Raw genomic sequence first — 26,143 nt, 5'->3', positions numbered from 1 at the left:
ACCTAGCACTTAACACCTAGTAGTGTTCCTTAATCTTTATAACTTGAGACTCAAAGGGAGCTGATAAGAACACAGCTATTTTTAAGTAAAATAGCTATTTATTCAGCTTGTCATGCCAAAATGTTTTGTGCATATACCACTATAATTAGCACACCCTCTGTAACAGGCAAAATTGTACATCAAATTATATTTCATGTTACCTGATTATATAAAAATGTAAAGTGAAAATGATTTATCAATTCTTTTTAACATTACTAGTAAACAATTCAGCAGGAGACATGAGGCACAAAATCTTAGTAAAATATGACACAGGAAAAGCAAATATGTAATTCTCACTTAAATTTAACTTGTCATAATCCATTGTGAATATACAAAGACAAACCTTTAAAACGTTATATTTACTAAGATTCTGGCAATAGTTTTGTGTAACAAGACACAGCATACCAGGCCTGTCACTCAACTTATTTATGGTTAAGTCTCAGCTTCAATATGAAGCTGTTAAAAAAAAAAAAAAAAATCAAAAACCTGCTTTTTACATGCTAAATATCTTGGCAAGTATGCTGTTAAACACAGTAAGGAATTTAGAATAGCAAGAATAAGGAGTTAATAAAAAGCTAAACATTACAGCCTAAACAAAACTCATACAAAAAATAAAGGAACTATCACTGATTACATAAAATTTTCCTGACTGGTTAAAACCTAACAGTATAAAACATGCATTTTAGAATCTTTAGCTATCAAGTTCAAAAAGTACCAGTGTCATTTGAAATGATTCCTTTTCAAAGCCAAAGTGTAGTCAAAATTAGTTCAAATGTTATAACACATTCTAATGCTAAAAAACATTCAGTATTATTGAAGTGGAGGTAAATCCCAGAGCTTTTGGGGCATTCTCATGCTGCAAAAGGCTATTTCTCTGGTTCACTCAAAGTAGCATATGACAGAGTCCAACGATGTCACTAAGCTCAGTAAAGGGCAAGACTGCCATACCCGGCCCTGACCTCCCCATGAAGCATGGCTACTGTGTCCACAAAAATAAGATGTGTGAGGATAAAGGCACGCTATTCTGCTAGCTGAAGTGATATCAAACCCCACCCCCACCCCTAAAAGCTCCTTCCCCAGGTAAACAAAAGTATACAAGGGGAAAAAATTAAAATACGCTTATCTACAGAGTAAGGATTTTGAAACGTCAACGTAATCCCTACTTCAAAAATGTTAACTAGAGTCATCTGGTCATGTCTGATTACATCTTAATGATGTATCCAGATTCAGTTTCTGTTGATTTATCATTAGATACTTCTAGTCAAAAATATTAACTTTATTCCCAAATATCTTAACCACTAGTATGACTGCGGTGTGTTATCTCCCAGTTATAAAGCACTGGATGAGAAAAAAACAGATGTTCAAGCAGCAGGCAACAATTATGGCCCTTTCACACAGCGGCATCTGAGTGGCTACTGATAGTCCAGGAATAATTCTAAAAACAAGAAAATTCATGCATTTTAGTAAATATGTCATAATGTTCACAGTTGATATTTCCTTAGACATTGCACTTTCTTTATAAGTGAATCCTGATTCTTCTTAATGTTATGGTGAGTCAGGACTTGAACTAGCAGCCTTCTTTTTCTTCTTCTTACTGTGTTTCTTATGCTTCTTTTTCTTTTTTGTTTTTTCCTGAAAAGATAGTTCCATGTTAGACACAGCTACATGAAAATCTGCAAATTAAAAACAACAACTTCACCGTGGTACTTCTAATCTACTATGTATAGTTATTTCTAACAATCCACACAAACAAGTAAGCTACTGAAAACATTTCTCGAAAAGTCTCAATAATATTGTATGAGGACTAAGAGAGTGCTTGTCAATTTTCAAAAGATGAGGAAAACTCTAGTCAGTAGCACATTAATGTAGCTTCTAACAAGATTTCCTGTAGAAAATAAATTCAACTGGATTATGGTATCAACTGTTATACTTCATGTTATCTAATTTTTAAAGGTGAAATCATTTTAGTTACTGCAAAGGAATCGTCATACCACAGCAAAACACAATTGTTTGTAAAATGATAACTTTTAGAGAATACATTAAACCTGCTACTTTTAAGTAAATAGGAACAGGTATTAGGTACTGCTTAGACTGGTAGCGCTACTTTAATTATTAAGTTAACAACTATCTGGTACAAAATACTGACGTACAGTTGAAAAGTATATTTAGCTTAGAAAAATGGACGCTTGGTTTTTAGAGGAAAACACCACTGAGGCCTAGTAAAAGTAGTCATACTGTGACTAGACAAAGGAAGCTAGAATTCTGCTGAACCCTGACTCTCTTGACTTTCTGATGTAAAAGAGAAGGCAGAACTTTTAGAAACAGATATGTGGAAATGTAGCATCACATAATATACTAGTTGTTGATATTCAGAAGTAAAAAGAAAAGGCAAGAGCCTTAATTTAAGGGTGGCAAAAATAAAACTTCCTCTCCATCTCCTTATCTATTAGAACTTCCATCCCTCCGCCTTCCCTAAGGCCTCTATCACTTTGTGACACTAACAAACTTTCACTGTTCTTTTCATTAGGAGCCCAGGTATGCAGGGACTTTTAGAGAGTCCAAAATCTTATATCTGGGCTTTTAAAAATAAGTTTTGGGTATAGGTTACTTTTTCACAAAAGGATAGTTGGCCACTCTGTTCTTAAAACACTTTTCTTCTTGGCTTCCATGACACCTCACTCTGCTGCTTTCCTTCTATCACAAAGACCTTGTTTGCTGGTTCTTCTTCCTCTGCTCAACCTTTGTGGGCTTCCTTCCCTTCTTTTCCAAATGCTCTCCCAGTAACATGCTTTAAATACCACTTAACAGACCAAATCTTTATATCCAGTCCTATGCTCTAAACTCAAGACTGCAAGTGCCTTATTACTAGCTCTACCATGCTAGTTATTAAAAATGCTTAATTTTTCCCTCCAAATCCTTTCTCAACCATCTTAGTGCATGGCACCACTAATTCATCATATTGTTTAAGCCAAACAATCTAAACTATCTTTGACTCGACTCTTTAACTCCACTCTCCACCCCTGAAGCACCAAGCAAGTCCTACCACCTAAGGCCAAAACATATCTCAAATCCATCATGCCAGTCCATCTCCATCACTACCACTGTAATACAAACAACAGCATTCCTCATTTAGGTCCAGTCATCACTTCTGCCAAAATATTTTTAAAATGTAAAGTTGATTTAGGTTACCTGTTTGCTTTGATTAAAACCTAAATAGTGTGCTCTGTGAGATGGCCTCTGCTTACTTCCCAACCTCATTATATGCCATCCTCTTTATCTACTACTACGTGTAAGCCAAGCCTACCTTTTTTCACTGCTTCAAACATATCAAGCTCACTCCCACCATAGGTCCTGAGCTCTTCTCTCTGTCTAGGATGTTCTATCTTTCATCTTCTAATGGTTGTCTCTTTTTTGTAAATCAGATTTCAGCTTAATTTTACGTCCTCAAAGAGGCTTTCTCTCCCTGAGTCAGCCTCTCATTTGTCACACTCTTATCTATCTCGTACTCCATTATAACAGCTCTACCAAGACAGAACAGTGCCTGCATAGAGAAGCTTAATAAATACATGCTAGCTGAATGCATGAAACAGTAAAGTATGCAAATATAAATTAGAATTATCCAAAATTAACTTTATGTCTTAATAATCTGAACCAAAGATGCAGTCTTCACCCAAGTTATTTTCCCACTCAGGAAAAATGTCTCTTAAATATCTCCTTGGTCTTGAAGCATATAAAATGTTATTTCCAAATCACACATTATCAGGTGAACCTTCTCAGAGAAGGACCCTCGTTTTAAGAGTCAGGGACATTCTGGGAAGGGGCAGTTACTCTCAAACCTACAAATGATGCTGTTCTCATTTTTCTTTTACTCCTCCCTAAGAAAATGCCTTCAAAGGCCATAGCCCACACTTATGTGGGTGCTCCTAAATTACTTTGCTGATATGATCTGCATTTCTCCTTGATAATTTGCTACAGACGTTCTCTAGGTTGGTCTGCTTCTCATTGGATACCACTTCCACTTTCCTATTCTCCTCTTTCTACTTCTCAACCTGCATGATAGCAGAGCTGGCTTTAGAAATGATTGAAAGAATCATCTTTATTAGTGAATCATTTATGTTGTAACATTCCTCTTATTTTTCATTGCAGCGTGTGCTTCATGAGCCTTTTTCTATTATTACCAGGTTTGGCAGATCTGGGAGTATCTACTATCGAAGATGGAGGGAATCACCATACTTTACTCTCATACTTCCTGTTACAGCTTAAGAAAGTCAAACAATAGTTTAAGCTTACATTTCTAACAGTAAAATACTGAAAATGAAACAGAGATGTTTGCTATCAGGATATGCTTCCTTTCTTCTGAGCCAATTTAATTTTCTCCAACCCATTAAGTGAAGCTGCTGAACACCACACCTTTCCCAATAAATATTTATTTAGTTCTAGTAAGTGTAATCATGCTTTACAATGACTAATTTTATATTAAAAACAGCTATACTGTTGTCATGTAAAAACATAAGTGATACTTGCTGTTGTTTTTTCTCGTTCTTCACTGCTTTTCTTCTTTTTTGCTCGTATCTACAAAATTAAAATTTTTGTGGAGAAAAGAAGATAAATATGTAATCTCCAAGGCATTTTTTTTCATTCACTAATATACCTCTATGTAAAAAACCTTTTTTTGACAATCAAAAAACATTTTAAATGCATTATTGTACCTCAAACCTCTATTATATCACAATGAGGATTCAACGAAAAACATTTAAAGGAAAGAAAATTAAATCTCTAGAGGGCTTCTCTTAGATTTTCTTTCACCACCTAAAAACAGCAGTGAGGTACAGCAGATAAAATACATGGGCTCTGCAATAAAACAGACCAAACTCTGAACCCTACCTCTGCTATGTATTACCCTCAGTTTCATCGTCTTTGTAAAATATAGGTAATATCCACCCTCAAGGGGGAATGCCTGGAATACAGTAGGTGTTTCTCTTACCTATGGTGTTTAATGAATGGTGGTTTTATATATATAGTGTACTCAGTATCAATGAACTGATAAAAATCTTTTCAAGTAACAATTATTACCCCATTAATATGTTATTTCAATATTTTAAAGTGTGATACACTGGATTTATGTTAAATTCAAAGTTGCTAAAGCTGATGTGTATTAATGTTAAATCCAAATGTAACATATTTTATATTAAGACAAACATAATTAATACAATAATAAAGCACAAAAATTGCTGAAATATTGAATTGTCTGGTTTATCTGCTAGGTTACTGTATGTCAAGTACATGAAAATGTAACTAAGAATAGCACAAATAAACTAAAATAGACTGAAGGAATAGAACACAGAAGCATTAAAGACTATTAACTTTCAATAGAAGCGGTAGTTCTCTCCTGAAAGAACTTGGAGAACGCAATCCTTGTGTCTGGTGGTTATTCTTGTCATCTCAGTGACTGAGGGGGTGGGGCCAAGACAGGGAGTGCCATCAGGTGATATCCAGGGAGCCTGGACATAACTTTAGAATAGCCTGCTTGACATTCATATAATGGGCCCAATTATAATATAAAATCTAAGTTTATTACAATATGAACACAAAGTATTTTGTACTGGGTTTTAAGATACAGTCGGCCCTCCGTATCCGTGTGTTCAGCACCCATGGATTCAACCAACCATGGGTCAAAAATATTTGGGGAAAAAAAAATTGCAGAAAGTTTCAAAAAGCAAAACTTGACTCTGTCACATGCCAGCAACTATTTATATAGCATTTACATTGTATTCGGTATTAGATGTACTCTAGAGATAATTTAAAGCGTATGCGAGGATGTGCATGGGTTAGATGCAAATACTACGCCATTTTATGTAAGAGACTTGAGCACCTGTGAACTTTGGTATCCACAGGGGTCCTGGAACAAATTCCCTGCAGATATCGAAGGATGACCGTACAGTGGATGTCCCAGAATAGCTATGTCATATAAATAGAGGGAAGACTGTATTTTGTTTCATTCAGAGCTTTACTGGGCATTGTCCACCATTTTGGAAAATGTCATTGGCGACAATGCTATTGTACGGCTTTTGAAGGGCATAGGTCAACATACCTGCTACAGCCTGAATTTTGTCACAGCTTAATATTTTATGTCTTCTAGTGTTATTAGGCGCAAGTACTTATGCATAGAAATATAATTTTATAAAATTATTCTCTTGTATTCATTTTTATTTCTTTAGGGGACACTAATATAAAAATGTGTACAGGTAGCCTATATTAGCTACAAACTTCATTAAAGGAGTATTACAAAATATTGCTACACATGGGGACAAGAGGTCCTATTTTACAAATGAGGAAATAAAGTCCAAGCAGAGAAATACTTCAAAGATAACTTATAAACCTAAAATTAACTAAGAATGGACTCTAATTCCAAGAGAATACAAAATCTAAGACAGGGATATTAGAGCTGAAAAGAACTGTACAGATTACCTAATTCTACTCCCTCATTTTATGGATAGGAAAACTGAAGTCATGTCAACATTTCTGTTCCACCATATCACCTTTCTACTCCCTAAAGAGTAGTGCCGGGGCTTCCCTGGTGGCGCAGTGGTTGAGAGTCCGCCTGCCAATGCAGGGGACGCGGGTTCGTGCCCCGGTCCAGGAAGATCCCACATGCTGCGGAGAGGCTGGGCCCGTGAGCCACGGCCGCTGAGCCTCAGCGTCTGGAGCCTGTGCTCCGCAACGGGAGAGGCCACAACAGTGAGAGGCTCGCGTACCGCAAAAAAAAAAAAAAAAAAAAAAAAAGAGTAGCACCAAACAAAAACAAGGGAATGCTTGGGTTTTAATATGGTACATGCTATACAGTATCTTTCATGCCATCAAAATGGTAGTAAAAAGAAAACATTAGAAGAGTAAAAATAAAAGATCTCAGATTGGAAAGGTATCTGGGAATGTGATTCTCAAAATAAAAGCCATATTACTATCTTGTGTAAAAATACAAAACTTATTCTGAAACGGCGTCTCTTTTACATATTAGAAAAGTGAGTAAATCAAATATCTTATGAAAATTTTTTTTTACTAATTCGTATTTATTAAATCAAGTAACTAAATATTTTTAAGTAAAGAAAATGGATTTGATCATAGACTTACCTCCTCAGTATAATCTGATTCTGACAGGGACTCAGATGATAAAGGTTTATCTTCAGGATACATCTTTCTTTTTTTGCTGAGTCCTTTAATGTCCTATGAAAAATAAATATATGTATGCCGACTGAGATATAATACAATGCCACACGAATTTTAAGTTTTTAAGTTCTATTTAAGAATTTTCCCAATTATCACAAAAATTATCCATTTTCATTTTATTAACGTCTAAAATTGGTGACAATTATCAGCAATCAGTTTCTAATTCCAATAAAGCAATGCTTTTATTAAATAACTTGAAAAGAAATACCTATACATCCATTTAGATGTAATATCCTCCTTATTTTCTTTAATTATACATGATGAAGTTTTAAAAAGTTAAGGAAAACATATGGTATAAGAATTGGGTCCTTTGCAGTTTAATTCTTTTTGTTTCTAGCCTGGGTTGGATCAGACAGGCCTAGTGTTACAGAAAAGAAAATCAACAGGTAATTATTTGTGACGGCCTAAAAAGGTCTCTGCACCGTAGTTCCCTTAGCGCATTTAAAGTGTTAAATTCACATTAAAAAACAAAACAAAACTTCATCTCTAAGTATTTAATGATGAGAAAATGTATAATTCTGGGGAGGAGTACTTAGGGGCTTAAGTACGTATTTTAAGAAATAAAACATTTTTAAAGAAATAAAACATTCTGGGAACTTCCCTGGTGGTGCAGTGGTTGAGGATCTGCCTGCCAATGCAGGGGACACAGGTTCGATCCCTGGTCTGGGAAGATCCTACATGCTGCGGAGCAACTAATGTGCCACAGCTACTGTGGCACAGCTACTGAGCCTGCACTCTAGAGCCGCAAGCCACAGCTACTGAGCCCGTGTGCCACAACTACTGAAGCCCGTGCACCTAGAGTCTGTGTTCCCAACAAGAGAAGCCACCACAATGAGAAGCCTGCCCAACACAACGAAGAGTAGCCCCCGCTCGCCGCAACAAGAGAAAAGCCCACGTGCAGCAATGAAGACCCAACGCAGCCAAAAAATAAAATAAAATAAATTAAAAAATAAAGTACCAAAAAAAAAATAAAACATTCTGAAACAAATATGACAGAATGTTAAGATTTATTAAAGCTGCATAGTGAATATGCTGGTTGTCATTTTATTTTTTCTATATGCTTCATCAGTACGTATGAAGTAGTTCATAACAACAAAAACAAAACCGCACAAAGGAAAAAATGCTCACCAGTTAATCTTACACAGAAAAAAATGACCTAAAACTTTTACATAGCATGAACCCAATTTTGAAGATACAAACAAACAAGAAAAGAAATTAACAGTGATGATATGTGTGGTAGATTACAGGTGATTTGTTTCTGCAAACAGCTTTATTATTTTGGTAGAAATTACAAATGTTCATTTTAAGAAAATTCACCAAGATCCCACTACAGGGATTTTGGGAAACATCTCTGTGTATATACAATTTTACATAAATACTTGTTTGGAACCCAGTCTTCTCACCCAACAGTATCTTTCCATGCCAACTACACCATCATTTTTGGCTGCCTTTGACATTCACTGAAAGTATATACCACTGAAAGCAGATACCACAATTTACTTAACCCATTTCCTTCTGGAGGGCAGGCATATGAGTTCCTCGCTATTAAAAACAAAGTTGAAATATAGTAAAGGGTACGTGAGGGCAAAATCTTTAACAATAATGACTAAATCAAAGACCAAAGCAGCCTTCATCCAAATGATTTTCTCACTCTCCCATAACCCTCAAAATTGTTTCTTATTTCATTCATTTATGAACCACACTTCACCAAAAAGCCTCTTCGTCAGATTCTTTTATCAGCCATATCAATCTCAGATTATTAGAATATAGTTCATATTTTCTTTAAAAATTGCCTCAACATGTATTTTACCTATTTTTATGTGTATGTGAGGTATTCTCTTTCCCTTAATTACTGAAGATCAAGTTTTTGCCTTATGTATTCCTAGTAGTGTTTCTTAGTCTGTTCATTATATTTAAACTTCGTTCACAGCTTATTTTTTATAACCTATATGTCTTTTTTCCCATTCAGCATTTGAATTATGTGGTCAGAAGTTCATGAGATTTGAGGTAAAGCCCTTTCCCATACCAATGTTATACTCACCCATGTCTTTCTCTAATTGCATTTTCATACATTTAGAATTTTCACTTATCTGGAATATATTTGGCCTTAAGGAGTGCTCAACTGTATATTTTCCAAATGGCTAGTCATTTTGGTCCAAGAAATGCCACCTCTATCATATATTAAATTCCACAAATACTTAACAAATTTTTACCTGGACTCTACACTGTTCCATTGTTTTTCTATTCCTGGATCATACCACATTTTTTCATCAAAGCATATGAAAAATGTTTTAACTTTTAGCAGAGCAAGTCATACCCAGGAACATTTATTAAATTTTCGCGTTTCTGAATAGATCTGTATAGTTTTCTTCAAATAAGTCCTGCTCACTTCTTTAAGATTTTCCTATATGTTTTTTGTTACCATCATAAATGAAATACTTTCTTCCACTATATTTTCTAATTAGGTATTCCATTGTCTAGCACTTTCGGAACAATTTAAAATAAAAATGGAGCTAAAACTAATGACTGATACATATAACTGAAAATTAAAACCATGTAAGATTATAACAGACACCCTGAACAGGATTAACAGAAGCCATAGACCAAAAGATGTTAACTACCTGTCTGAAAGATTAGCATCCAAAGTATATAACTCTTATGAATCAGAAAGATTAATAACAATCAAACAGAAAAATGGGCAAAGACCACAAATAGGCAATTCACAGAAAATGAAATCTGAATGGCTAATAAACAAATAAAGGGGCTCAAACATCTCTACACACTGAACTGGCAAAAAGGGAGGTCTCACAGCGTGACAAGTATGTATGAGGAACAAGGGTACTGTCATACATTACTAGTAGGAATGTAAATTAATAACAAGCACTTTGGTAAGCAAAATGTAGACAAGTAAAACGTATGTATATCCTAGGACCTAGAAGTTATACTCCCAGGTATACCTCAGAAAATTAATGACAACTTAAGGAAAAGGAGAAATGGATAACAAATAGCCATTGCAGCACTGTTTGCATTACTGAAGAATGAAAATAACCTATATGTCCACAAACAGGAGAATGGAGATACAAGTTGTGGTGAGTTAAAATAATGGAATATTATAAGCCAAAGAAACAAACTTGAGAGTATCAACAAGGATAAATGTCAACAGTAATTCTGAGAGAAAAAAACAAGCTTCAGAGGAAACATGGTGACACCCTTCTGAAAATACTCTAAGTTATTTCTGAACACATACTTATGTTAATAAAAGTGTATAAATGTGGATGGGAAGGAGGCACAGTAATTTCAGAAACAGCTGTCTCTAAGGAAGGAGAAAGTGCCTGGGCCTTCTTCTTTTCCCATAAAACAAGACCTGAAGCAAATATGACAAAATTTAAACCATCTGTTAATTCTAGTTGGTATACATATAGGTGATTTTTTATATATGTGTATATTACTCTATACTTTGTATATCTTGAAGTACTTCAAAAATCACAGTGCAGTTGTTTTAGTATTTCATGTTTGCAAATTGCCAGTTTTTAGTTTTACAATTTTTTTTAAAACATGAAAGTAACCAATTATTCTTATTTTATAATGGTTTTGAAAAATCAGGAAGTTCTGTTGAAATTATATCACACCCTATTGGCAACTATTAAAATAATCACACGGTTTCTTTCCTTTGACCAGTTAATATGGCAAGTTATATTAATAAATTTCTTATCCTTGAATCCTTGGAATTAATTAAACCAACTCTGTCAATATGGTTTCTTTTTTTAGTGTTAATGCATTTTTATTTGCAAACTGATTAAAAAAAAACCAAAACATGTCTAGGTATATACCCCAGAGAAATGAAAATATACGTCCATACAGAAACATGCATATTTAAAGCAGCATTATTCACACTAGCCAAAAGGTACAAACAACTCAAATGTCCATCAATGAATGAATGGATAAACAAATTGTGCTATATACATACAATGGAATATTATATGCATTCATAAAAAGGAATGAAGTACTGATACATGCTACAATGTGAACAAACCTCGAAAACATTATACTAAGTGAAAGAAGCCAGTCACAAAAGGTCACATATAGTATGACTGCCTTTATATGATATATCGAGAATACACAAATCCATAGACATAAAGCAGATTAGAGGCTATCACGGGATTGGGGGTGGGTGGGGAGAAGGAAACTGGTTACTTAGTGACTATGGGTTGTTTTTAATGGAATGATGAAAAAGTTTTTTTTTTTTTTTTTTTTTGCAGTACGCGGGTCTCTCACTGTTGTGGCCTCTCCTGTTGCGGAGCACAGGCTCGGGACGTGCAGGCTCAGCGGCCATGGCTCACGGCCTAGCCGCTCCGCAGCATGTGGGATCTTCCCAGACCAGGGCACGAACCCGCGTCCCCTGCATCGGCAGGCGGACTCTCAACCACTGCGCCACCAGGGAAGCCAGATGAAAAAGTTTTGAAACTAGAGAGGTGATCAATGCCCAACACTGTACATACACTAAATACTACCAAACTGTAATTTAAAGATGGTTAATAGCATATTATGTGAATTTCACCTCAATTTTTAAGAAATGATATACAAAGACTGAATAAAATACAGTGACACTGGTCTTTATTTTCCTTTTATTAGTAGTTGCTTTCTTTAGGCTTTTATTTTTAATAATAAGAAAGATTTAAAAATATAAACCAGAAACTTAGGTAGGGATAAATTAAGCATTAGGTATAGATAAGCTATAAATGAAGATAAAACATCTACTTAGAGTAGAAAAAAGTTTTCAAATTTAGCTATGGTACACTCAATTTGAAACAGAAGTCCATGTTCTTTCATTAAAAGGACCTTCTTTAAAATGACTTGAGGAAACAGGAAATGTTTAGAATCTTCATTATTTTGAATTTTAAACTGAGATAATACATTTATCTATACAAACTCAAATTCTCTGCAGGAAGCTTCTTCTGATCTTTTACCTTCAAAAATGAACTCAATAAGCAAAAGAAATCTTTTAAGGTAAAAAGGGGAATGCTTTAATGTTAATTTTTTGAAGCAATTCTTGAAGTAAAAGAAGTTATCTTAAGGCACTGTAAAGTATAAATTACCTTTTCTTTCTCAGTTGCATCCTTTGACTTCTTCTTCTTTTTTAAACTATCCTAAACAAATAAAATATATATATATCAATTTTAAATGTGAAAGATACAGCATTATGACAGAAGGAAGAAAAATACCAAAAAAGTGATTTACTCTATGACCGAAAAAAAGTTTACTTCCAGAATTTTATTCTGAAAATACGGGAGAAATACAGGTTGTGTATATATGTGCTTATGAGGGAATGAGACTTCTTCATTTATCTGGCTGTATATCAAATCTCTGTACAACTAAAACAACGGACGTTATCTGTATAACCACAGGGTTTATTTTAAAATAAGACTTTATGCTATTGCTATTTTTACCTGTAGTGATCATATGCACTGAAGTTCTAATTCACACCATGCTCAGACATCAATTTGATTTCCCTACTCTTCCTTATAAAGTGGGGAGGCAAGAATTTCTACTTTTGAATCCCTCAGGGCTAGCTGTTAAACTCTCTGAGCCTTCCTTATCCATGAAGTGGGATATACAAAAAACTACTTCATAGGGGTGTTGAGAGGATTGAGTTAACAAGTCAAGTGCTTAGAACTGGGCTCAATCTATAGTAGGCATTCTATAAATGTTAGCTATCAGTATCATTAGACTGGCTCTTCGGCTTTAAAAAACAAAACCAACATCTACTGAATACTTTATATATGCCAGGCATTTTATCAAAAGAAGTCTCAGTAGGGCAAGTAGATATCTGCCATACAACCATATATCAATAGTTGTTTTGTTCTCCTGGGACCCCAGGACAGTGCTCATCAAATTGTGGCCCATGGACAGCACTGCATCAGAATCCTAGGGACCATTGGTTTAAAATGTAGACTTCTGATCCTAATCGGACTCACTAAATCAGACTCTGGAGATAGGACCCAGGAATCCACATTTTTATTATAACCTGCATGTATTTCTTATGACCACTAATGTTTGAGAGTTAATTGCATCTGATAATTCTGGATAGTACAGAACAGATTTAGGTACAGTACAGTAAAAAGGACACTGGATCAGATATTAGAAGATAGATTCAACTTCCAATTCTAATACGATCTGTATGAATTTAAGCAAGATGTTTTCATCCGCACTACAAATTTTTTACGTAGATGGGAAAAATAATGTCTGCCATGCTTTATCATAAAGCTGTCATAAAAATGCTGAGATGTGGGGACCTATATGTCAAAGTACTTAGAGAACAATTAAATGCCCTATGTACAATATTATTAAGTACATCAATTAAGTGACACAGAGCATCAAAGTACAAAAACAGTATCACATTTCTAAACTGAGAGCAATTTAAGACAGGAAGAACTTAAAGAAGAACCTAATTAAATGTCTGCTATCCAAAATATTGCTCATTTAAATGATTTTACCTTACTGTCTGATTCAGTTTCTGACATGGAACTTTCAGAAGATTTATGTGAACGGCTCTTCTTTTTCTTTTTCCTTTTTCCTTGTCTCTTATCCTACATGAAACATTTCAGAAATATTTGCTTTCTGTTTCAAAAATATAATCGTTGCATTTTATTAACATCAAAACTTAATCAATGAACAAAACTTGATGAAAGGACCAGCGTGTAAATATGTTTTACTTAATAATATTTAAAATGTAACTTACATCACTTTGTTTTATTAAAAAATGTTAAGTGATGAGTCACATGTAATTCTTAGCTAAAACAGAATTTTTGATTTTTAAATCCATTTCTTCTACTAATATTTTTAAATGAACAAGACAAATTTAGGAATCTAAAAAACACATTTACCAATATTTAAATACCTAGTTATTTATTCACAACAGCGCTCTCAGTTATGGATGATTAATCAAAAACTGGAAGTAAACATTTTTAACAGATATTTCATAATGGGTTTCTTCCACTTGTCAGTAAAGATATCAGAGATATTATTTCATGAATCATTACAGGCAAACATTACCTCATCTTCAGAATCTGAAGAACTGCTGGAAGAATCAGAGCTTGATGAAGAAGAAGATGAATACTTGACCAAGCACAAAACAATTAAAGCTTGTGAGATGCAGGAATTTTTTTCTTTTACTAAGTCTCTCAAATACTTAACGAAATTAATCTAGTGTCTGAGAAACAGATGCCATATTCATGACTTAAATACTAAAATGTCAAATCTCACATTCCCTCACAAACACAGACATACACACACACAGACACACACACAAAGTAACAACAGATGTAGCAACAGTAATCGATTTTCCCTCTTTAATAGTAATGAAGGAGTCACTAGGTTATAAGGAGGTTGGCACCTTTCTTTTATTATCACTAATAGAACAAAACCACCCGTAACTACCAAAGGACCTCCAGGTTCCTTGACTTATCTAGAGTTAGCATACAGGTTATATCAATTATTCTTACTTTTTTTGTACGCTCTTGATTATAACATTTAGAAAAATGGAAAACTTTTGCTCACCCTACCAGATTTCTTCTTTTCTTTTTTCTTTCTCTAAAAGCAAACAAATACAAGTACAAATCTAAATAAGGTGGTGTTTTCAAATGTATCTATTAATAGTAGTACACAGCATTATTATGAAAACCCAACTCTGAGATTAAGAATAGCAATAACTAAAAATGGCATTACCTGTCTTTTCCTGGATGAGCTCTCACTTCCACTTAATAATTTCTCCCTGTGTTTTTCTAGTTCTTTCTTCCAGTTCTGCAGAAAAGTTATAAACACATTAGAGGCTACCTATCCCCTTCTAATACACCTAAATATATAGAGACAGCCACTACTTTCTTCCTTCCATCCTCTACTACCTCGCTCTCATCTCAGCCTCTAATTACAGTCAAAAGATACTGCAGGTGCCAGAATCCTTTACCCTGTCACCAAAGGAGCCTCTACGAGCTCCTTTCAAAGAGGATATTATGAGGTGGGAGCTCCTTACTGTATACTGAAAGGAAGAGTAGGTATTATTACTGAGGCTGAGAACTTTTTTCTTTTTAACAATGGTGGTTAGATTCTCTTTCCAGACAGTAAAAGTTGAATTAATCTATACTGTGGCTGAAATACTACATATATGTTTGTAATCAAAACAAGCAAACATCACCATGGAAATCCCAGGGTAAGATGGGGACCTGGGGATAAAGGGAGAGAAGGGAAGAACGTAACATTTAGAAAACTTAAGATGATTTAAATTACTGTAAGATGGCTTTTCTCTATTTCTTTTTTTAAGAAATCAAAATATACAAACCGTATTCAATATAACAAAAACACTTCTATAATACAGAGCACCCTTAACCTAAAGAGCTAGGCCCAAACTCTTGGTTTATTAAAAAAAAAAGATTTCATTTTTTTTTATTATAAGAAAAAAGATTATTTTTTTTAAAGGCACAATTTACAAACCTCATTCATCTTTTCTTCAAATTCAGCCAATGCCTTGGAGCCTTTCTTTTTCTTTTCTAGTTGTTCTTTCACTTCTTCCCTTAAAAAAATAGAATGTACAAGTAAGTTTTCAAGCTATTCAAATTTGAGACGGATGCTTACAAACAAGGCAACAAAAATTTCATAAATAAATTTTTCTTAATATCCTAATAAACCTCCATTCTAGTTCCAGTGCTGCTACATTTTAAATTTCTTTGTTCACGTCCTTGTAAATCAATTATCATAATAAAGCCTATCAGATAATACTAGTCACTCCCCTTCTAAACACGGATTATAAGAACTAACACACCAAACATTTGAGCACTTCCATACAACAGGCACTGCTTTAAATACATCTTCCTTTAATCCTCACAACAATCCTGTGAGAAAAGGTAGTATTATTACCCCCATTTTAGAGATAAAGAAGCTGAAACTTGAGGAAGGTAAGAAAATCTGCCTAAGGTCACAAAGCTAGTAGTTTCAGTGTTAGGGTGAATTAAGGTCTATATGACTGAATTACTATAGTCTATTACTAAATCACCCGTTTTATAATGTACCTGCTTTTAAGAACGAGTAGCCCTGGCTGGCATCTGGGAACTTAGATTTTGGTACCACCCCCTGATAAGAGTGGCTTACTGTGCCTGTCTATACAAATAATATAGTTTATATGAACACCTTTATTCCTTCTGGAAGTCTGGAATTTTGGCACCTGACAGGCAGAGGCAGATCAGTCGCCAATAAAAAAGCTGGACACACTGAATCACACTGGTTGGCAATACCTTACATGTGTTATCATAACTCATTGCTAAGGAAATGAAATGCATCCTGTATGACTCCACAGAAGCAGCCTTGGAAGCCTGCGTCCAGGCTCCCCTGAACTTCACTCCATGCACTTTTTTCCTTTGCTGACTATGGCTGGTATCCTTTCACCATAATAAATCTTGCCCACGAGTACGACTATCTGTGAGCCCTTCTAGCAATCACCCAACCTGAGGGTTGTCTTGGCGACCTCTGACCATACATGTAATCCACTAGCTTAGGCACTTCCCCTTTAAAATTCATCCCTTCTCCCCAATTTTAAAGATAAAATATACTTTGTTTTGAGATAATTTATTTTTTATATTTTTTCACGTTACAGTGCCATTTAATACACATATTTTTTGCAACACAGAAATTCACATATAAAGATCTCATTAAAATCATGAGATAATTTATTTTTTGGTAAGCTGCGACAATAAACAATAGCACTGAAGAACATTCTAAGAGGCAGACACAGCTTACTTCCTATTTAACCCAAAGGAAGGATTCCCTGTTGTATGTAAATACAACTTTCAACTATAGTTGCCCAGTTATCAGGGGCCCTTAGAAGGAGTCCAAAGTTAACAACTCTGAAGCTTGCCTTATGTTACCTCAGGAGTATGGGTATTTAATAATAAGACATACTAGAAAACAATAATGTAAGTGCTATGATACTTTATTTACAAAAAATCAGAGCCACTCAACAAGGGCAAAACAAACAAAAAATTTAAAACAAAACTTTTACAAAAAAAAAAAAAAAAAAACTTTTACAATGGGAAACCCTAACTCTTTGAAAAGCCAGCGGATAAAACTAGAAACAAGGTCTAAAGTCATCTTTCTCAACACCTAGTTATACCCCGTGGAAGGGCAAAATTATTCAAACCTACTATTTTAAATAGCTTAGAACACTTCAAGGTTAAGGTCTGTTTTAAGACATAAATATGTGCTTGGTATAAAAGATTCTCTGTGGCTTCCCTGGTGGCGCAGTGGTTGAGAGTCCACCTGCCGATGCAGGGGACACGGATTCGTGCCCCGGTCCGGGAACATCCCACATGCCGCGGAGCGGCTAGGCCCGTGAGCCATGGCCGCTGAGCCTGCGCATCCGGAGCCTGTGCTCCGCAACGGGAGAGGCCACAACAGTGAGAGGGTCCGCATACCACAAAATAAATAAATAAATAAATAAATAACAAAACAAAACAAAACAGATTCCCTGGCAGTGCTTTAGCTATATTGGGTGGTGGGTTCTCAAATGTTTGCTTTACATTCATGCATGTGTTTTATACATTCAAAACAAAGCACATATCAAATACCACTTCAAAAAATTATGTATCTAGCAACTGCTCAGCAATCAATAAAAGTTGTAAAAATAACCTTTAAAAATTTATGAAAACCTTATATATAGGTAAATTGTTTCACAAATACCAGGTAGGCCTTGGTCGATTCAGATAATCTTGGATCGTTGGACCTGAAGACTGGATTGGACCCCTTGATCTGGCCATTGCTATTGGGTTCATATAGGCCTTGAGGAAAAAACAAAAATTAACTCCATTAAAATAACCACTGAAAACACAAAAGTACATTTGCATACTCATAACGCAATCTTTATTATAAATGCATACTATATCCAACTAAGCATGAACAATCTGACTAACCAACTTTTCATTACAAAAAGTAGATTTAATGCTCTATTAAGCCTCATAAGTTTGGGAGATAAGTAATACTGCTCTTTCACAGAAAATGTGTTTTTACCAGAGATTTGATGAAAATAATAATGACATCTCTCTCTTACTCTTAGATGGCTTTACAGTGCTTTTTCCTAAAGCTCAGTAAAGCTCTGAGGGTAATAATATTATGCACAATGGTAAATGAAGAAACTCGATTCCAAAGAAGTTAAAGAAGACCTAACTCTAAATTCATTGCTTATTCTACTATATCTTCTATCTCAGGAAATACTGCGCCATGCTGAGAGCAATTTTATACACAAATTGTTAACATCAAAAATTAAATCATGCTAGGCAACAAAAGAAAAAATAAACAAGACTTCATCAAAATTAAAAACATTTGTTCATCAAAGAACTCTATCAAAAGACTGAAAAGACAATCCACAGAATGGAAGAAAATATTTGCAAATCATGTATCTGACAAGGGTTAATATCCAGAATGCATAAAGAAATCCTACAACTCAACAACAAAACCCCCAAACAACCCAATTCAAAAATGTGCTAAGGACTTAGACATTCCTCCAAAGAAGATGTACAAATGTCTTAATATGCACATGAAACGATACTCAATGTCACTAGTCACTAGTCGTTAGGGAAATGCAAATCAAAACGACGAGATGCCACCTCACCCCAGTTAGAATGGCTACTATCAAAAACAGAAAACAACAAGTGTTGTCAAGGATGTGAAGAAACTGGAACAGTTAAGCGTTGCAGGTGAGAATAAAAAATGGTGCAGCTGTTTTGGAAAAGCTTGCTGATTCTTCAAAAAGTTAAACAGAAACTCCACCTCTAAGTAGGATTGAAAAAGAACTGAAAGCAGGGGCTCAAACAGATACGTGTACACCCATGTTCATAGCAGCATTATTCACAACAGCCAAAAGGTGGAAACAACCCAAATGTCCATCTATGGAAGAATGGATAAACAAAATGTGACATATACATACAATGGAATATTATTCAGCCTTAGAAAAGAGTGAAATTCTTTTCACTCATGCTCCAACACAGATGAACCTTGGAAGCATACTAAGTGAAATAAGGCAGACACCAAAGGACAAACGTTGTATGATTCAACTTATGTGGGGTACCTAGAATAAGTAAATTCATAGAGACAGAAAATAGAGTTTACCAGGAGCTGGGAGTTACTGTGTAATGGGTACAGAGCTTCTTGTATGAGATGATGAAAAAGTTCTGGAAGTGGACAGTGGTGATAGTTGTAAAACACTGTGAATGTACTCAATGTCACTTAACTATACACTTAAAATGGTGAACTTTGTTATACATATTTTTGTACAATTAAAAAACCACAGAAATTATATTACGCTCTGTATACTACACTTACTATAGCAGTAAAACACATTTTTAGACACTTTCCCCCAAAATACACTGAGACAAAATAAAGCAGAATATTTGTTTCTTTCTTCTTTCTTCTTTTTTGCAGTACGCGGGCCTCTCACTGTTGTGGCCTCTCCCGCTGCGGAGCACAGGCTCCAGACAGGCTCAGCAGCCATGGCTCACGGGTCCAACCGCTCCACGGCATGTGGGATCCTCCCGGACCGGGGCACGAATCCGTGTCCCCTGCATCGGCAGGCGGACTATCCACCACTGTGCCACCAGGGAAGCCCCAGAATATTTCTTTGTTAATGACAGTGTCTAGCAAAGAGGTGTTGCTTTATTAAATAGAATTCACAAATCTGGTCTTTAATTCAGTCTCAACCTCTTGACCCTATGATTCAGCTTTCCAAATTTAATTCAAGTCAACATTTATAAAAACTCTTCTACTTTATAAATAAAAAGAATTTTGGTTGAAAATGACTATTACCAAGGTTGATTTTAAACCTAATTACCTAACATTTGAAAAGAAGTGAAAGGGTACAATGCATCTGATGCATTTTATTTAACAATATCTTTAAAAATGACAAAATCACCCACCTTCATAACAAATATAAGTTATATATTTCTAGATTACTCTGGCAGAATAAACAATATAAAACCACTATAAACAACACATACCGAGAACTACTTCCATTCAACTGGATACTGCCTACTTACTTGAGATGAAAAAGTTAAACCTTTAATATAATTTTCTTACTGGCAGGAATGAATGCTAGAGCTCCTACGGTCAGAGATGTTGAATCAGGGCTACATGTGGATATCAAATGCAACGTTTAAGACCGAGGCATAAAGTCCTATTTTTTATATCAAATGTTATGCCCTCAAATATTTCATTCAACTGTCTCTGCTGAGAATTTCAATCAGTTCATGTGGAAATGACAACCAACAGAGGCCACAACAGAGCAGCTGCTGGCCCAACCAATGACACTGACAATCATCATAACCAAAAGCAAGTACAATGTGCAAGCTAAGATCATCACTTTAAAAACTATAATATCTATCATCTATCACCTCATTTCTTTGATAGCATGTCATAATTTTAGCAGTACTCAATAGTAAAATATTTTAAGTTTAAAACTGTAAAAACTTTATTTTTAAAGTTGTAAATATATACAAGGATGTTAAAACTGTTATCACTAAAATAGGAAAAACTGAAAATACCCAAAGAGCCGTCAATTTGAGATTAATTTAATACATTATATTCCCAAAATGAAATACTATGTAGCCATTAAAAAGATGATGCCCAAAATTTCTCAGGTGAAAAGCAAAAGCAAGTTAAAAAAAAAAGAGATACCATTTTAATAAATAACTATAAATTTTTAAAAAGTTTTTGATGCAGGTGCACCAAAATGTAAAGGAAGACGTCTACTTTCATCATTTCATACAATGGAGAAAAAAATTTAAAATAACTCATTACCTTTATAAAACAAAAATACTACATGCAAACACTGCCATAATATTAATAGTAAACAAAATGAGAAAAATTCAACCACTCTAAATACCTCCATTATTTATCTCAATTATAATAGCAATATTTATGAAGCGCATCTCACAAGCTCCTTGCAAAATTCTGTGCTCATAATTATTAAGCAACAGTGCTCATTTTACTGTGCACAACAGAAAGGTTTTAAAAACAAAAAAGTATTTCACAAAGGTAAAGCTCTTTCACTTACTATGCGTAAGTGTGAAAAATAATGCTTCTAACATTAGGCGGTGGGTGGCTGGGCATCAATCAAAATAAAGAAACTGCAATTTCTTTAAATGTCTATCACAGTCACTTTAAATACTATGCCCTTTTAAAGCAAACACTCATACTCATATGTAACTAGAACTGCCTGTGACTCCAAGCTGCTGCTGTGAGTTTGGGTAACAGAAAACGATTTGTCTTTGAAACTTAGGATGGCAAATTGAGCTCAAGGGAATATATAAGTGGGCAGCTAGGAAAAAAGCAATGCAGTGAAACTGCTAAGGACAAAATGCGCAGAATTTCATTTGCTACTTTGATTACCTATTTTTATCTAGAGGATACATCTGTTTTAGTAACAGAAAAGAACACGAAGGAAACTTCTGGAAAACAATGGGCACAAAGGGTGGCCATCACAAATTAAAGTGCCCTTTACAAATCTCAAGAATTAAAATGTTCAGTGAAAAAATAAATAAAAGCCGTTCAAGAACGTACAATACCAAGAGTGAGCCCTAATGTAAACTAAGGACTTCAGGTGAAAATGATGTGTCAATGTAAGCTCATTGACTGTAACAAATGTTCCCCTCAGGTGTGGGAGTTGAAAGTAGGGAAAGCTGAGCATGTCTATGGGCAGGGAGCATATGGGAACTCTCTGTACTTTCTGCTCAATTTTTGCCTTGAGACCAAAACAGCTCTAAAGAGTAAAGCCTATTTTTACAAAAACTTCAACCTGAAATTTATGGCATTTTAGAAAGCAATTCTGTCATCTCTAAAACCATGATTTTTATCATCAATGTAAAAAGAAAAAAAAGCCATTATTTTCAGAGGCACATGTTCATTTTAATTAAAATCAAGAGTTATGGGCTTCCCTGGTGGCGCAGTGGTGGATAGTCCGCCTGCCGATGCAGGGGACACGGGTTCGTGCCCCGGTCCGGGAAGACCCCACATGCCGCGGAGCGGCTAGTTCCGTGAGCCATGGCCGCTGAGCCTGCGCGTCCGGAGCCTGTGCTCCGCAACGGGAGAGGCCACAACAGTGAAAGGCCCGCATACCGCAAAAAAAAAAAAGAAAAAAGAAAAAAACCATCAAGAGTTATGATGTACTAAACTAACTTATCAGATGACCCAAGGTTTTTTTTTGGTCCCAGTTTAAACAGTTCCATCTCCTCCTCCATTGCAATGAGGAGACTGAACGAGAAGATCTGTGTCTTCTACCTCTTAATTTCCTGTTTTCCTTTCCACAACCTTTGAAGTGCATATAAAATGTTACCAGAACCACCACGGGCCAAGACAACATACCAAGTAATAAGTAGAGCTCGGAATTATCAAAATGCTCTAGTAAATGAAACTAATTTGGAAACTTTTTCAAATGCTTTAAAAGTATGTGTAAACCAACACCTTTTGCCAGTAAAACAAAACATCTTAGGTCTCTGCATGAAAACTGTACCCAAGGTCCGGTAATTTCTAAGCATTTAAGGCCTAAGGTCATTAAAGAGCCCAAACACTCTTAACACCTTAAACCTAAGGATGCTCCAGGAGAACACCATTTCAACTCTATGAGAATCAGAATACCACAAGGTCTGACTTACAGCCAGGAAAGCAAGAGAAAAGAACATTCCTCAACCTTGTAATCAAAGTTCACCACTGTGGTTCCTAGACATCTTTGATTATGAAGACTAAATAAAATTAAAACAAACGTTTTGAAGACAAGAAATATTTCATAAAAGTGAAGCTCTTTTAGTACCTCGCCCCATCTCCCCCCACTCCCTAACCCCAAAGGAAATAATCACTTAATTTTTAAAAAGCTAGTTCACTAAATGTAGTACAGTAGCTTCAACGACATTTATTTTTTTTCATTTTGCTGCTCAGTGGTTTAAAACTCTATCATAGCCAAGCCTAGAACTAACTGTAAGGCTGCAACCTAAGCTTACTGCTAATCCCTTCTGTTTAAAGCCCATTCAAACTGATTCATAACCTGGGCTGTCCACACCAAGCTAGTAGCCACCTAGAATGCCTTCCTCCCATCTCCGCCTGTCAAAATGCCCTCAGAACCTCGAATTTCTTACTTACAGATATTTCTTACTCTTTCTGCTATTAGGTACTTCTGCATCTCTTTTATCTCATTTACTAGAATAACCTTCATGCCAAGCACTCGCCCGGCCACCTTGCCTTTTGCACTCTCAACTATTCTGCAAAGTTACGGGCAACACTGATCCCCTCTTACAGATGAAGAAACTGAGGCTCAAAGAAGAAAAGCAACTCATCCTAGGTCCCCCAACTCCCGAGGGACCAGAACTGACATTCCAGTCTGGGCCTGACTCCAGAGTGAACATTACCAGGCTATTCGTTCCTTTACAGAGCCTACTAGGTGCCAGGTAGTGCTGGACACTGGGGCCCGAAGCCAAATGCTTTGATCCTGGTTCTCAAATGCGAGCCCGACTTCTGCTAGAACTGGGCGCCCTGCAGGCCCCCGGGTGGAGGGACAACGTCCGTGGCCTCCGTCCCCCCTGGGTGCGCGATCCCGGTCGCGGTGCGTGGGGGGCGAGTCCCGGCACCTCCACGGGCCTCAGACTTTGGACTTACAGGAGGGTGCAGGGGACCCTAGAGCTCTAGAAACTGGGCACTGCTGGCCCGAGTGCGGAAGGGAAGGATGCCAGAGAACACTACCAGACGGTGCGGCAGGGTTGACGGGGTGTAGAGGAAAGGGAGACTAGAGAGAAGAGAAAAGAGAGCGGGGGAGCCGAAGGCGCCAACTTCGTGCGCGGCGCACGCGCGTCTGGGGCCGGAGCGGGGAGGGGAGCTGGGTCTCCTGGTTTGAGGTCCCAGCGCCGCCGCTGACTCTCAGGCCCAGCCGGGAAGAGCGAGGGGTCCCGCTCTCCTGCCGCCGTGCCCCGCGCCGCCGCATTGCTTTCCCCACCGGGTACTCACCACCCTATTGTCCCGCTTCCCCATGGTGCCGCACTGAGCGATCAGTCAGCCGCTGGGGTAGACCAGGCCAGAGCGGCGGCCGAAGCAGACCCGCCGCAGGTCCTTCTGCCAACTCCCCACCCCGTCCAGAGAGCGGCGCCGCGCAGACCCGGGGGCCGCGGCCGGCCACAGCGCCACCTATCGCCTCGGAGGAGAGGAAGGCGCCCGCACTCACCCGCGGTTCCCAGGCTTCGCCTGGGGATTCCTGTTCTTTACCGCCCACCGAGTGCGACAGCCTCGCCCAGGCAGCTCACTTCCGTTCAGCCTTGGATTGTTTTGCTTTCTTCCATTCCTGATGCGCTGAAATCCTTTCTAGAGGATACAATGATTATTCCAACGCTTATGGTGTGCTTAGCATAGTGCAAATGCTGGGGATAAAGTGAGAAGCAGGACAGACGTGGTCCCTCAGAGTCCATCAGGCGGTGCGGGAGAAGACACTGCTGTCATAGATGTTGCTAAAGAAATTGCTCTTTAAGTTAAATTCCATTCATCCATCACTCATGCATTCATTTCACACTATTTTTTGAACATCTACTTGGTGTAATTCACTGAGTGGAAGATGGATATGGAGCAGGACACAAAGATAAGAATAAGACACAAGTGCCACCTTCAAAGGGCATGTTTGTAATCTGGTAGGGGAGATAGATATACACAGGGTCAACTTTACCACATGGCATGTCATAATAATGGCAGTACAATACTAAAACTTCAAGGGAGGTGGTCTGGGCTTCAGAGAAGGTGTCATTACATTTATTTAGAATTAATAGATCTGGATAAAGCTGGACCCATCTCAGTGCAACATCATTAGAAAGTCATTGAAAATCGATTTGGGTCTTTTCTAGGCTCTTAGAAAATGGCAAAATGGGCTTATACTCAAACATATGAGAACTCCTTAAAATCATCTTTCCCAATTTGTCTCTCCCTCCCTTTCTCATGCTGCATCGCACAACAGATGACGCCAACTCCCATTTTATCTCTCAGAACTTTCCCAGACTCTCTCAAATGCAGCCATTGGTGGTTCTATTCTGCACTGAAAGTTCATTCTCCTTAGTAACCCACTTTGCTTTTTACTATAAGTTGGGCCTCCATGCTTTCAATTCTCCCCCTCCTCCTCCATCACCCCTGACTTAAGCTGGGGATTCTCTGACCAGACAGGCTTTTCTGTATGCACAAGAGGAAGTTTGTTTTCATGGCTTATTGATAGTGTTTTTAATATTCCAGGAACTTTACAGATATTAACCCAAAGTCACGAAGATCTTTTTCTTATTTTTCTTCAGCAAGTTTTGTACTTTTAGTTCTTATGTTTAGGTCCATGACCCATTTTGAATTTTTTTCATGGTGTGAAGTAAGGGTCATGGTTCATTTTTTTACCTATATGGATATCCAATTTTTCCAGAGCCATTTGTTGAAAAGATTGTCCTTTCCACATTGAATTACTGTATTAGTTTGCTAGGGCTGCCACAACAAAGTACCAGAGACTGGGTGGCTTAAGAAGAGGAGTTTATTTTTTTGCAGCTCTGGAGGCAAGAAGTATGAAATCGAGGTGTCAGTAGGGCCATGATCCCTGTGAAGCCTCTAGGGAAGAATTCCTCCTTACTTTAAGATTTTGGGGGGGGGGATGTGGATTTTTTTTTTAAAGTCTTTATTGGATTTGTTACAATACGGCTTCTGTTTTATGTTTTGGTTTTTTGGCTGTGAGGCATGTAGGATCTTAGCTCCCCAACCAGGATGGAACCCACAGCTCCTGCATGGGAAGGCGAAGTCTTAACCACTAGACCGCCAGGGAAGTCCCCTCCTTGCTTCTTTTAGCGTCTGA

At 36.8% G+C, this 26,143-nt stretch overlaps 1 protein-coding gene across 1 annotated transcript; it reads right to left on the bottom strand.

Annotated features, from left to right (window-relative positions):
- Positions 1 to 106: 106 nt before the first annotated feature.
- FAM133B (family with sequence similarity 133 member B) lies at positions 107 to 24,395 on the bottom strand. Its single transcript, XM_079931255.1, has 11 exons — positions 24,289 to 24,395; positions 17,989 to 18,086; positions 15,751 to 15,829; positions 14,989 to 15,063; positions 14,821 to 14,853; positions 14,317 to 14,379; positions 13,758 to 13,850; positions 12,360 to 12,410; positions 7,168 to 7,260; positions 4,564 to 4,611; positions 107 to 1,671 (listed from the first exon to the last, which is right to left on the bottom strand). Exons 1-11 carry the CDS (start codon positions 24,310 to 24,312, stop codon positions 1,585 to 1,587), a joined length of 744 nt encoding a protein of 247 aa, XP_079787381.1. The 5' UTR covers positions 24,313 to 24,395; the 3' UTR covers positions 107 to 1,584.
- Positions 24,396 to 26,143: the final 1,748 nt, after the last annotated feature.

Source organism: Stenella coeruleoalba (genome assembly GCF_951394435.1).
Source record: "Stenella coeruleoalba genome assembly, chromosome: 9".
Classification (NCBI taxonomy): domain Eukaryota; kingdom Metazoa; phylum Chordata; class Mammalia; order Artiodactyla; family Delphinidae; genus Stenella; species Stenella coeruleoalba.
Note: the sequence above shows the minus strand (reverse complement) of the source record. Positions and strands in the feature narration are given on the sequence as shown.